This window comes from Centruroides sculpturatus, unplaced genomic scaffold, assembly GCF_000671375.1.
Source record: "Centruroides sculpturatus isolate CEXI.00-Female unplaced genomic scaffold, Cexi_2.0 scaffold651, whole genome shotgun sequence".
Lineage (NCBI taxonomy): Eukaryota > Metazoa > Arthropoda > Arachnida > Scorpiones > Buthidae > Centruroides > Centruroides sculpturatus.
Window position 1 is genome coordinate 245,309 of NW_019384960.1, and position 15,722 is coordinate 261,030.

Genomic DNA, 15,722 nt, shown 5'->3' on the forward strand with positions numbered 1-15,722 from the left:
AGAAATTTTCGACAAAAAAACACGCGTTATTAAACTTGAAACCAGATGAAAAAAATCGTGTCCCCCAAACATTCCAGCATCCACATATACAGGAAAATGACGAATTTGTTTGCATTTCTTGACGTTTCAATGTACCCGAGTCCAAAAATGCAAATCTCGAGAGTAATTTTCGATACCTCCCCCCTGTTATTTGTACCGAAGCCGGGAGTATAGAAAGTAGTAAACAATAAACAATCGTAAAGCTATTTATTAAATGTTTTAAAAATGTGTTAACGGTACGTGTCTGCAAAATAAACATTAAGCGCATGAATCGTAATGAATATTAAATTTGTGCAATAAACTGTCCATTAACTTGTTAGCAGGTTTCTCAGTGTTGACACAGCAATTGTATCGTCTTCACAGCGTGAATAATTTATCGGATTAATTAATACAGTAGCATGCGCTAGCACGAAATATACAACATTAATCGCGTTCAGTTTGGAGTATTGATGTGCACCAACCTACGAGAGGATGCAGATTAGTGTCTCGAGAGTGTGCACCGACCGCACCGAAATGGAATAACCCACACACGCTCCAGTTATTTTTTAAATTTTCAATATAAATAGCTCGCTCCAATTTGTATGGGATTAATATTTGCAACGTTCAGAATGCATATAATATGTGATTTAGTGAAAAGTAGAGAAACTTTCGGTAATCTGACCCGTAGGTGTCGGATTAACGAACTTTTACTGTATCGTAGCCTGCATTGTCAATGAATAGATATAAAACACGCTTCATTTTAACCGTCTTCTATTAAAATTTTAACAGTAATATTGTTTAAATGCATAGAAACGGCGAATTCGTGTGTAAAATACACGTAAAACTGAAGTATTTTCGGAAACTACGTCGTTACACTTTAGAAAGAAAAGGTTCTTTCTCGTCAACATCATAACCCACGCTCAATTATTCATGCATTAAAAGAAGTTTTACGTAGGGTAATTACAAACAAAACTTAAAATAATTTTCCAGTAAATATTTTAAAGTCAAAAAAGTAATTTATTATTATTATAAGTATTTGCTCATAAATATATTGCACAATAAATATTTGCTCGTTTTGTTTTATATTTAAATAAATAAAAAATTGTTACTTTTCTAAAACGAAATTATTAAGATTAGTGATGAAAACGGGTTTAAACCAAAAGTGAAAGAAATAAATAGTTTATGGGCAGAATCTTATGCTAATTTTTCAAATAATGAAATAATTAATGTTTTCTGCTAAAAAAATATTATTGTAAAAACAGGATTTGTAAAGAAATGTGTTAAAAAAATTTATTAACTATGACGTAAATACTTAATGGGAGATTGTATTTTATAATCTGTTTCTGCTTTTTTTTTTCCATTGCTAAAACAATCAAGAGTTAATTTATATCATTGATATACCTCTTCTCTTCCTTCCGGATAACCAAAATTCTTCTATTATTATTTAACTATCTGACATTTTTCTTGGTTGCGCTTACTAATGTCCGCAAAAGGAGTAACACCGCAACATTGGTAATTAATTGTCTATTGATCGTGAGTTTTCACCTGAGAAACGTATGGCTTAGTAGAGTTTTCCGGGCTTTCTTTGCGTGCCTAACATCAAAATAGTAATCACTTTCCCATAGCAATATACATTTTTGGCAGATCATCTGTATGTTGCGATGCTGCACCTCACCAAACCAAACTATTTGATTGTTTAATTTTTATAATAATAATAAATAAAACGCTTACTCTCTCAATAATAATTTGTTTTTTTAACTCTATCCTAAGATGGTTTTCTTTGCTACTGGGTAATTTAAATAAATAAAACGCTTACTCTCTCAATAATAATTTGTTTTTTTAACTCTATCCTAAGATGGTTTTCTTTGCTACTGGGTAATTTGAAATATTCAGTGTCAGCGATGAAGACTTCGTTGGATTGTTCTAAACTTAAGCAATACCAAATTTATCATTTTTTCCGACTAGATTTACAACGAGAGGGTTTTTCGTGACACCCAGCTACCGGAAAATCTAGAAGGTGCCTGCATATGCTTATTAACTCTGGAGAGAGGAGCACCATTTTTGTGGTTCTTTGAAAGTTTTATTTAAAAATGCGAAGTATTTATAAAATTATAGCCTATACATTAAATATTAATATTTTATTGGATGGTCGATTTCATATCACGTAACATGACGTTTTGCGATTACATTTAATCTATAATTAACATTTTCATCGCGATTTCACCCCCTTTTTAACTTCTAAATTCTTTATCCGATCTGAAGCAGATTTTTCATATTTTTTTGGGACAGAAAAATCTGCAGGCTATCACTTGACTTTTAGATGAATATAGAGTTATCATATAAACTATTCTCTTATAATGTTACTGATGATTGAAAAATACTTGAAATCTACTTTAAAAGACTGGTGAAACCAGGTCGTAAAAAGTGGATCTCAGCAAAAATATATAAAAGAAAGAAACTTTTGAAACTTGTGGTATAAGAATAGTGTAAGCATATTTGACAATAAGACTCAATATGTGAATAAAATGCACGTTATACATTTCTCAATTGTATTATTTATAGTTATTTATAGCAATTCAAGTTTAAAAATCAGTTATATTGCCTGTAGTTTTTAATCATATTTCAATTTAAAAACTCACGTCACTACGGTAATCGGGTCTCCGGTAAACAAGTTTTCGATTTTCACCTACATAACTGTGTTCTGGGTTTAAGGAAGGACACGAACACACGGTTTATACCGTAACAGCAGTCTACTGGTTTGAAATTTGAAAATTTTAGCCTATTTAATATCACAAGTGAAGTCAGGTAACTGCTGCGAATGATAATCAATAAGTAGTAATGAATATTAAATAAATTCAAATCTAATGACGTAATAAAGGATCCTGGAGACAACTGTTTTCAATAGAAAACAGGTTGTTGACAGAAGGTTTTAAAACCGTCGAGTTTGAATTTATATTTGCATAAATAGATAAATAAATAAATAAAATGTATACAATACGAAACACCTCTTTTCCTTGAATAGACTGTCATCAATCGATGTCAATTAATAAATATTCACAATAAATTCACTCGAAGTTTTGAATTCGTAAGGCCTATTTCATATTATGACCGACTGCTCCGATCCGATTACAAATAATTAACTGTTTAAATTTGTCCTACTTGAACGACCCGTCTGACGTAAGGCGCTAGATTACCTTTAGTCTGACGACCCACTGCTGTTGCCATGTCAACATGCTTTGCAGTCAAACTAGTCGAACCAGTCGGCCATAGTATGAAAGTCCTAAGAAAGACAGGCAAGTAAACTCAGTGTTTTTGTTCGCGTTGTAGCAGTAAAAAAGGGGGTGCAAATTCAAAGTGAATAGAAGAGAGTCAGGTGGTAGCGCGTCACCAACTCCCGTCGTAGTTAGTAGCTACGAAACCCACTTGATATATGATAAACAACTATTGTTCATAGAATTCACCTCGTTTTTATCACTCGTCTGGAAAACACCGTTGATACGTCGTCAGTCTTTTTCTAGGTTTTCTCCTTTCATTTAGAGGATTGATGATATTTAAATTTCGACGAATTAAGGTCGATGGAGTGGAGAGTTAATGGGAGTCGTATGTATTTTCATTAGGGTGGATGCACCCGTGGCGTGGTATGGAAAAGCGGTGAAGCAAGCGCATTTTCGTCGCGCAGTGGCACAAGTGACAACCTACTTACATTTCGGCGCTTGCGTACAGTATTTAAGATGACGAAAGATACCGACACTTCCGTTATCCACGTGTTTACACATTTTGTTTTGTACGGCTCACTTTATTTAACTAGAAGATTTTGTCGAAGGTTTTGGATGAGTAATATTTTCTTGGATTGATGTAAAAATACGTTTATTCTTTGATCAAGATAAACAATACTATTTCGACCAAGATTCGTTTGTTTTTTTTTAAATTAAATTATATATGATTATTTTGTAGAATTTGTGTGAAATTTATTTTATTTTGTTTTATCTTATGTCAGTCATTTCATGTAACCGCATCGTTCATTCTGCCATTGATTTTATTACCTCACGTGACTACCAGACGAACCGTTATTGGCTAATAGAAACGCGTCACGGCGTACTTAATGACGATTTTACTCCTTACTAGAATTTGTAGATTAGACTAGAACTAGAAAATATTAAATATAATAACAGATGGCGCCTGCGAAATTTCAAATGTTGCCGAGAAATATGCGTGACCTGTTTGAAAAGATGCTAATTTATCCTACTGTCGAATTTCTCTTTCGAATGGAGATAGAGAGAGAGAGAGAATTCACAGAATAACTTAAATGTAATGTTTTCACAATTATGTTTCATATCGAAAATATTTCTTTTTGTCTTCGAATTTTTTATTTATTCGACTTTTTTCTATGTTTGTCGGAGGTATTGGAATTTTAGCGTTACTCTGCGTTTCTTTCCCACAGGCAACAAGTTATACGTGGCAAACTCAAGGGAACTGCCGTGTGTGAGGGTGACTTCATTTTTATGCGCAGAACTCTTCCAATTAGAACTGTGGAAACAAGATTTCTACCCTACCAACACGTGTTTGAAGTTGGACTGTTTAGCGCGGCTGTCCCTAAAAATGGCCCTGTTGATGGCTTATAAATCTAGGAAGGCGAAAAGAATTAATTGGGTGACAGAGGGGTAATGGAGGCAGAGAATTGGACGATGACCGTAGGGAAAGGTTGAGGCATTGATAATCTTTTGCTTAAAGGTGTGTGAACGAACATTGCGTTTAATGATTTCCGGATTTGAAGAACAATGTACGGTAAGGACACAAAGTGTGAATTTCATAGAGAAGTTTTTCCTAAAAATATTTACAAATCTTTCTCACACAAGGGAAAATGGGTTAGAAAGCGTTGGTGTATATTAACAGAAAGTTTTTCCTTTAACTTCGTTTTACAAAAATAGGGGAAAATATCGAACAAATATGACAAACTTTGTTAAAAGTAAATTATGAACTTTGGATCCTCACATAATATTAATTTTGCATTCAATTTTCTTCATTAATTATACTATTTTTAATTAATTACAACTGTCGTTTCTTTCCACATAACTATTAAAAATCATTTTAGTTCTGTTTCGCCCAAAAGTTAATTAAATATACATTCATTTTCATATTTTTAGTAGTTTCATTTATTTATTTTATAAATTTTACTGCTTTTTAATTTTTTTAATTTTACCTTTTAATTATAATCGAATTAAAATTGAACTATCAGGCTATCTTATTAACCCCTATATATAGGCCTACATAGGAGTTAATAAGACTCAAGCCCTGGGCCCCAAAGTGTCAATGGGGCACAAAAATTGAATTATTATGATAAATTTTAATTAATACGTTTTTATTAACATTTCATAAATATATATATTTCAACTCTGATTTTCATGTTATTAAAAATAAACTTTAGTCCCCAATTTCAAACCTTTTAATTTAACGAAAATGGGGCCCCATTGAAATTCAATAAGACTAACCTTTTAAATATTTCATTTTTAGTTTCTTACTATAAATATTCATTGGTGCGTTTTATGAACAACACTATCAGCCATATAACAAGTGATTTTGTTGCGGCAAAATGTCACGTGTGCTGGACTCGTGTCACGCCTGTAGTTTCTCCCGTCGACCCTGAAGGACAACTGAACGTGCTACAACCGGAACAATAGTAATGATTTTTTTCGTCTTTCCTTATTGCTTGTTCTAAATTTCGAATGAACATTTATTAATTAGTTAATTAATTCATTGAATACAGATTTCTGACATACCAGAATATCGTTAATGGAGAAAATGAAGATAAAGGAAGAGTTAGAAACGAAATATTCGGACTTTATAATTGAACGAAAGGAAGAAAAATTTAAAGTTGATTTAAAGAATTTCAAGAAAGAATTTAATACAGATGTGAAGTGTTATAAAACAATTAAATCGGAACCTTTAGAGGTGAGTGAAAAATACTTTATCATAAGATCGCAGTGTTGCTTTAAAAGATGAGGAACACAGCTTATACGCCACAATATAAAGTGGGAAATAGAGGAAAAAAATACTTTTNTAAAGATTTTAATTGAAATAACGTAACTTTCGATGAGGAACACAGCTTATACGCCACAATATAAAGTGGGAAATAGAGGAAAAAAATACTTTTAAATAATAGCCCCCTGAGCTTTAAACTGAGCTAAGTTGTTTTCGATTTAAAGTGAAAGTCAAATGTGACACGATTTTTATATTTTCGTTTCTTATATGCATTACAAGATCCGAAAGAAAAGACAATCAACGAACAGATGTTTATTGTGACATCCTCACAATTCCGGGCTGCAATTTTTATTACATTTTATTTTATTTAAAATATATGCTCCTCACCTGAAATTAGTAGTGGCTCGCCCGTGTACATTATACTTTTCCTGTTAGTAATAGAGTCGTGACGTTTACGTATCTAACTTCTTTCAGAGGAAAGTTTCTGAATTGAAATAACATGACTTTCGATTTGTATCGGAACTTCTATAGTTAATCGGGACATCGTGCCTTTTAAGTTTTTCACATTTGATCTCGGCATTCACCTATCTATCTCTGTTGTCGAAATTAACAAACGACTGTCAAATAGTCGTACAGACTAAGTAAAGTGGGAATTTATAAGTCTATTATCAAATTGCATTCCGATTCTTAGTGAACTATTATTTACATATTAACATAGTATCAGATTTATTCAATTGGGCAGGAGGTTCCGATAAACTGTATACGTATATATGCTGAAAACCTAAAGTGACGTTATTTGAATTCAAAATTTTCCTTTCAAACGTGTTAAATAGATGACACGCACTACTATTAAAAGTAATTAGTAGACCATTTAAAAAAAATTATTCAGTAAGCGTATTTTTATGCTTCGGCTTAAATAATTATTGTATTTGTTTTTCTATAAACATCAATTTGTTTGATAATATAACGTAAACTTTTATTATTTCAGATAAATATTAAAGGAAAGCCAATTTTCACAAACAACACAAACGGATCCACTATTTGGAGTGCTGCTGGTTATAAAATCGAAAGAGGTAAGAGGCTTAATACTTTTAATATCATGACAGTATATTCCTACTGATAAGAATAATAGGTAATACAGTACGTAAATTTACATTCATTTAATGAATGTATTAACTGAATGCATTGTATACATTTAATACAATGCATTTCGCATTGTATTAAATGTATACATTTAATACAATGCGAAATGCGAATACGTCGTGTATAGTATAAATGTAAATTTAATTCATTACATTCATTAAATTTACATTCATACTGTACACGACGTATTCGCAACGTTTTTCAAACGTTATCACTTCCATTACGTTGCGAATACATCGTGTATAGTGAAAAAGGATTTAAATAGAATTTAATATTATCAATAACAATTAATTCAGTTGACAGATTTAAAACTGTCAATTCAATTGATAAGAATCTTACAACAGAGAAAAGTCCGATTTATATATTTTAGATTTCAACGAAAAGAGAAATTGTTTATTATGGCATCGTCACAATGATGGGTTGCAATTTATAATCATATTTTTAATGTATTTAATTTAAAATATATACTCTTCATCTGAAATTAATAGTGGCTTGTTTCTGTACTGAACATTATAATTTTCCTTTAACAATGTAGTTTTGCCGGTCATTTATTAACTGTTTTCGGGGGGTAAAGATTTTAATTGAAATAACGTAACTTTCGATTTTCATCAAAAGATCCTACATAGTTAATCGATGTGTCGTGCCCCTAATCTTTCCAAATTATTTTACCTCGGCTTTTATCTCCGTTTGTTCTTCAGATTAAGAAAGGACTGACACACAGACAGAGGACAGTGAGAATTGATAAATCTACAACTTTTTTCTACAATTACAGCCCAATTTATGAAATTCGATTTTTTAAAATAAATACCGGAAAAGTCTGTTGGTATTTATTTTATTGTTTTTATCGACAAACTAATAAACTGATCTGTACTTTCAAAACTTTTGCCATTTTATAGTAATTAATAATAAAATACATGGCTGATAAAGTTCCCTAACCCGTTGCCAGATTTTGTTTCTTTTCAAATCAAACTGAAAATAATTATGTACAGTACAATGCCATAATATTACACATTTTTGTTAGTTATGAGAGCCGGTACAACAGTGAAAGTAAATTATCCATCGTTAGCAAACTCGATACATTAACATATTACTCATAAGCTCCATCCAAGGTATTTTTTAACTTAGTTATTAAGTACTTGCACATATAATATCTATTTAAGATTTTATCAAAGCATCCTGGAATCACTTCTAATTCGATGGGGACTGTATTAAACACGCAGTAAATGCTATCTGTTGACCTATGTACTAAGCAATATGTGCTTCTAAGGAATATTGGAACGCCATGAGAACATGATATTTCTTGACTCAGAATGCACATGAAAATAAATACCTGTATACTTAGTTTATACTTATACATCACTTGCGTTGAAAGAAGTTTTTGTTGCATACACATTCATGTATTATATATGAAACGAAGTGTTTGGGAGTGACACGTACTGCACAATACATAAAGTTATCAACGTCGACAAAGAATTTTGTACAATATTTTCTATTTTTGTGCTAATGGAGGGTCAGAACGTCCCAAAATGGGAAAACGTCAAAATATCGAACTTTTATTGATTAACGTAACTTCCTTGTGATATTTTATAACATCTACGAGAATAAATAGTAAGTGTGATAATTGTAAATTTCAACGTGAAAATGTTTAAATCCGTAATTATATAACACTTAAGATATGTTTTACTTTTTCGGCTGTAATATATAAGATTAAGGAAGTCGGTCAGAGAATAATTCCCCCGAATATTATTACATTTTTAAACTTCGTTTTACGCTTTCTTGAACAGCGTAAAACGTCGAGAAATGAAAAAAAAAATTTCGGAGATTTTTTGTATGCATAAATGTCAGCGTGTGTGAAGGGGCACGATGATTTTTTTCATTCTTTCTAAAGTGTAATAATTACAGAGCTTTTTGTAGAAAATTTCTGAAATTTACAATGAAGGTTTCTTTATTAAAGGGATTGATGCTTTTTAGTTTTTGTGATTAAACGTGGAGGGGGGTCGTGTCTATCTTCAGTAGGGTCGGACTTAATAAGGAGTTTACTCATTTTCTCATTTACAATTTCTTATAAAACTCATCTTTATCTTTAAAATTAAGCATTTTTTTTTTAAATTTATCCTATAACAGTTAAAAATATAAAAATATTTTAAACAAATTATTATAAGATGGCGCCACACGTAGATTTTAATGTTTCCGGAAAACTTAAGCACTCTGCTGGTTTACTTTAATAACGAAAAACGTTTATAATCATATTTATTATAATTTGTGTCACACATTACACCAATACGCAGTGATAGTTTTCGGCTTGTAATCACAAATAAATGATGTAGTGAAACATGTAATTTAATATTGTTATGTTAATTATTGAAAATATGCTCAGTTTTATGTTATATTTCAAGTTTTTCTTAGAATCCTTTAACACAAAAACTTTGTAAATTCTACTGTAGATATCAAGAAAGAAGAAGTAAAAGAGATTTATGATGTAAAACATTGTATAAAAACTGAATGTAAAGTTGTTTTGAAAAGATTGAAGATTGAAGTAAAGAATGAAGATCATAAAGAAGTTGTTCATCTTCCTGATGATAATGAACAGCTAATGGTAAGTAATACAAATTTCGAAATATATCATAATGAAATTTTAATATTAACTTAGTTTTCTGAATGGTGAAAAACATCACTAACATAATATTTTAGGTGTATTCTGTGTTAAATAAAAAATATGTATTATATAAGAAAATATCTGACAAAGAGTGGCGTAAGTCTTCTGGCTGTTAAGAGATTTCATTTAAAAAATAACATTTATATTATTAATCGTAATAAATAAATAAAATTGCGTAATGCCATCTGTTATAAAAACTCTGAATAATTTTAATTATTATAAAATGAAGAAATGTTTAATTTTAATGATACAAATGCATTTCAAAAAGAATTATAGATGCTAATAACAAATAAAATCGCCATTCAGTCCAATCCAACTCCAGATTTTTTACGTTGCGTATTTTTATCTCATCATTCCTCGACGTTTTATTATCAAAATTTAATTGCATTAATGCTCCTTATACACAACGAACGGTGCTAAATTTCGTTTTTTATCTTTAATTGTGAAATAATAAATGAAACAGACGCCAAAATACACGCCCACACATACACATTTACGGAATTTATTGCCATGTTTTTTTTTTTGGTGTAGAAGATGTCAAAAACTGAAAATTTGCAAAAAATGAAAGGGTGAAAAATGACCGGATTTCAGTTCTTTATCTTCTTATGTATACATAACATGCAGCCACATCTTTAGGAAGGTCACCCGACATACAGGCAGACCCAAGAATTACGAAACTCTTGGCAAAATTTACTTTGTGAATCATTGAAACGACGATGAACAAAATACCAGATTTTTTTTATTTTTATAATACAGTACTATGAAAAGATTACTTAGATAAACACCGATTAGGGGAGATCGGGGCAACTTCGGCATGCGGGGCAAGTTTGTCAAGCGCTTTTTTTAAAAAACAAATTAAAAAAAACTTTGATTATAGGTTAGGCAGTTGAGTTTCATTGGTGGCTTGTTGAGTGTAGTGTTTTTATTGTTCTCCAACAAGCGTAGTTGAATTATCAAGCAAATTTTCATTTTCGTTCAATTCCATATAATATTTTTTTTCCATTTATATTGAATTGGCAGGTTTTGTTATAATTCCATGATAACGAAAGTTACTTTTCCTGTTAGAAGGATGTAACTTCAACTTATTCACGTGGCCAGATCGTGGCTTGGCATTCTGTTCTCAGGGTTGTACTTAATGTTTCGAAATCATGACTAGCGGGGTAAGATCGGCAACATAAAGCCACATTAGAAGCAAAGGATAAAAATCAAACAGATGATAAATGAAAACATGTTTGCATTTGTTATTCATGTATATATGTCTTTGAACTTGCATTTCGTTGTAATAATATTAAATGGGTGTTGGATTTGTATTTCTTTGTTTTAATAGTGAATTCCAACTTATACATTGTTAATAACATAATTTTATATACGTGCCTATCTTGCCCCATTACTGTTGCCCCTATACCAGGGGCAACTTTAATAAAAATAATTAAAATAATTACAAGTTTACAAAAAAAAAGAAGTTGCCGATCTTGCAAATGATGTAAAGTGCTTATAGAATTTTTATATATTTGTGTTTATCACAGCTTAATCGTGTAGAAGTTTGTTCTTTTACGGCATCTTCTGCCATTAACAATATATAACACGTTTATAAATTTCGAAAGATAATTTTCCAAGCTGCTTTCGTATTTAGCCGCTATTTCCCTTAACAAAAGAATGTCTTTAAAACAGAGAAAACGCATTGGAATTTTCCTACGGTTATATATTTACGGTAGGAGAATCGACGCTAAATAATTATTTACTGTTATTAAACATTCTCTAAATATTTTTAAATTGTTTAATACGTTTATAATAGTTTACTTGTTTATAATTATTTTTTAATAGTTTACTTTCGCTGGTAACCTTCGCCGTTCTTAGATGTTTCCGCCATTTTATCACATGAATTAGTGCGTGACATCACCTTGTGACGCAACGTGTTTTACTTGGAGTTCAAACGTCAAACGTATACTTCTGCTTCCCGTACAAGTTTAAAGTTTGTACTTCGGCTGCAACCTCTCTAAATGTAATAAAATGAGCAAAACAGTTTTACAACGAATTATGAAATTCATTAGGTGTAAAAATCTACTCTGTGGGCTTTTACTGGACTAAATTATTTTACAAATATCATAGATTTGTAGCAAAATCAGCCTACTTCATTAGTAATATTTTTTTTTAATGGACAAGATGGAAAGTGAAGAGTATCGCTTGTTATTTTGTTAATTTCCCCAAAAGAGTAAATAATTTCAATAAAATTTTCAAAACAATTAATTTTAATGCAATTTTCTAATATGTAGCGTATATATGAAATCACAAATTACACATTTGTAATATACAAGTGTGTAATGACTTTTATATTACTTTTCCGACTCTTATATATAACACAGGGAAAGTATAACGATCGTAAAAAATGACTCCCAAAAATTTTTACATTTTTAAACTTAGAATACTTTCAAACATCGAAAAATGCAAAAAAAAAAAAACAATAAGTCTTATCTGTATGTATGGATGTTAGTGTTTGGGGAGTGCACGATTTTGTTCACCCTGTTTGAAACGTTGCTGGGAAAGTTGAACAACTCGTTACTGCTTTATATGTGTCATAAGTGATTATTCGTGATTGTTATGTATTGTTTGTATATTATTTAGCCTGTCAACAATGAATTATTCATTCTGGACGAAAACTCTAATAGGAATGAAATGACCATCCAAAGTAAGTAACATGTTACTTAATTTAAATTTTTTATATTAATATTATTTAGAGGGCAGCTAAAGAACTGCATTCAAGTTTCAACTGTCATACATTTAACTGGGATGTAATATTAGAGAATTACAAGTAACTACCTGCATCGTATTAATATAAATTTGAACTTAATAAAACAATGTTAGAATAATCAGAATCATTAAATCACAACTCATGACTTGTGATTTAACGATTCATGTTATCTTGCGTTGTTTATGGATTCACTAAAATAACAAAGAAAATGTATTAAAACAAAGTAAACGACAGCTATATAACTTATTTAATGACATAATTAAGTAAATATTAAGATCGTGTTTTCTAATACGTCGCTAATATTCTTGAAAAACGTTGTACAGATCTACAAGACATACGCTCAAATTAACGAATTTTGATTTAAAAAATCTTAAGAATCCATTTATTTTTCTTCTCTACTTAAAATTCGTAGACTTTTGCAGTGGAACGTTTTTTTTACAGTAATGTTTTCTTCCTCTCTCTAAAAGCACACAATTTTCAATCAGTTTATGGTAAAAAAATGTTTTATTTTAATGCAAACAACAAACAATGCCTTGCTTTTAAATGAAAAACATAGGTATACTTCACCATTTATATTACTACAGCAGTAATATTTTAATATTAAAGCTATGTTATATTTATTCTAATATAATAGGTTTTTCATTTATGATATTTTTTAAACTTTTAGTTGAGGAGGAAGAGCAAATTGAGGAACACGATATTCAGCACAATTCAGAAAAACAAAAACGTCTCATATATAATATCAAAACAAGCAAATACGTTCTTTCTAGTAGAAAACTCAACAAAATTCATGAAAAGATTAAAACGAAATACTTCAAGGTTATGTTTGCATCTCATTCTAAAAAAGAATTTACGTGTGATTTATGTCAACAGACTTTTACAAATAAGAGGATATTACAAACACATCTGTTGTGTCACATTAGAAAAAAACCATTTTGCTGCACAACCTGCAATAAAAAGTTTTTGTGGCAATTTCTTTTGCGAAGACACGCGAAAAGACACAAAATTGGAAATGAAAACGAAATCTCTCATAGGAATTTACGTTTGCAGCCATCTGGGAATGAAGTGAAGTCATCTCCAAAAAATGGTAAAGTTCATGCCTGCAAGATATGTGGAAAAGAATTTAAGTGTAATTATTCGTTATTACGTCATGAAACAACGCATAGTGAAGACCGTCCTTTCAAATGTAATATTTGCAATAAGAGTTATAAATCGAAAGACAATTTAAGAACACATTACGAAACTCATACTGACGAACATAACTATTGTTGTGAAGTGTGTAACAAACGTTTTAAAACAAAATATTATTTAATAAATCATAAAATAATTCATAATGATAAATTTAACTATACTTGTCAGGTATGTAACAAAAGTTTTAAACGAAATGGTGATTTAAAAAGGCACATTCTTCGTATACACAATGTTGAACACAATTATTCTTGTAATATATGTAACAAATATTTTAAATCGGAATACCAACTAAAAACCCATCACCAAACTCATAAACGTAACTATACTTGTCACATATGTAACAAAAGTTTTAAACGCAGTTCTGGTTTAAATCAGCATATTAATACACACAACGATGAATACAAACATTTCTGTGACATGTGTAAGAAATACTTTAAATCAAAACGCTGTTTGCGAGAGCATAAACTTAGTCATTGTAAAAAATCTAATATCCAACGAGAAAATGTGTGTTGCGACATTTGTGGTAAGCGCGTTCCATATGGTAAGGGCCGTTTAGAAAGACACAAGAGTACACACAAAGTACATGCCTGCAAGATATGTGGTAAAGAATTTAAGAGGAAGGGTATATTGTTGCAACATGAACAAACACATAGTGAAGACCGTCCTTTCAAATGCGATATTTGCAATAAGAGTTTCAAACGGAACGACCATTTAAAATCGCATTATGTATTTCATACTGATGAACGTAACTATGTTTGTCAAGTATGTAACAAACGTTTTAAAACAAAATTCTATTTGGAACGTCATAAAGTAGTTCATAATAATGAATTTAACCATACTTGTCACATATGTAACAAAAGTTTTAAAAGCAGTATTCATTTAAATCTTCATATTCGTAGACACAGCAACAAATTAAAATATTCTTGTGATATATGTAACAAATATTTTAAAACAAAACACTATTTGGCACGACATAAAGTAGTTCATAATAATCTATTTAACCATACTTGTCAGGTATGTAACAAAAGTTTTAAACGTAGTGCTAATTTAAAACGGCATATTCGTATATTCAAGAATAAATGTAAATATTATTGTCATATGTGTAACAAATATTTCAAGACAACACATTTATTGAAACAGCATAAAAATATTCATAGCGATAAAAGAAAGTATGTTTGTGACATATGTAAAAAAGGTTATATCGATACAACTGCTTTAGCCAAACATTGTCTTACTAAACATGAAAATATGTATTTATGCTATATTTGTAAGAAGCATTTCAAGACTGAATCCATGCTAAAAGAACATTCGAATATTCACATTGAAAAGTGTAATATTTGTAATAAAGAATTTAAAAGTAAACGCAACTTAATTAATCACCAGAAAATTCATTAAGACAAAAAACCGTTTCGTTGTGAGAAATGCAATAGACTTTTTACCAATAGACATGTATTAAAATGTAACGAAGACAATCTTCGTTGCGTCCGTAACAAGGAATGTTACTTTAAAAGTCTTATTAAGCGATCAAATCGTTTATCAGAATTAATCGCATTTTTGGAAAAATGGTAAAAGCAGATTTAAAACGGAAACTAAACTGAAATTACATTTAAATTTTTTTGTTTAGAAATACACCCCAATTACCTTAACAATGTAATATATGTAAACAGACTTTTACGTTTGTGGGAGTTTTAGAGAAGCGTTTGATTATTTTTAATAATCAAATTCATTTCTGTTGTGACATTTGTAAAAAGCTGTTTTGAAGTTTATTTCCTGTGAATTGAAAAGACATTGATAAGTTTGTAATTCGGCTGTTGATATAAATATACATCAACAGCCGAATTCCAAAATCATTAATACTTTTTGTTCCACAGGAAATAAACATTAATGCAAAATATACAAGAAGACATTTAGAAAACAGATTCGATTAATTACGCACATGAAGACAAATTCCGAATTATGCGTTAAGAAATGTTCCTTTTAAATGTT

General features: G+C 30.3%; 1 protein-coding gene across 1 annotated transcript in view; it reads left to right on the forward strand.

Moving 5' to 3' along the window:
• Nucleotides 1–15,360, forward strand: part of LOC111632427 (zinc finger protein 493-like) — a 35,788-nt gene extending 20,428 nt beyond the window's left edge. Inside the window, exons 5-8 of the mRNA XM_023376840.1 lie at nt 6,986–7,070; nt 9,585–9,736; nt 12,419–12,482; nt 13,213–15,360. Of these exons, the coding sequence (XP_023232608.1) occupies nt 6,986–7,070; nt 9,585–9,736; nt 12,419–12,482; nt 13,213–15,131 (2,220 nt within the window). The 3' untranslated portion in view covers nt 15,132–15,360. The remainder of the gene's footprint in view (nt 1–6,985; nt 7,071–9,584; nt 9,737–12,418; nt 12,483–13,212) is intronic.
• The last annotated feature ends 362 nt before the right edge of the window (nt 15,361–15,722 follow it).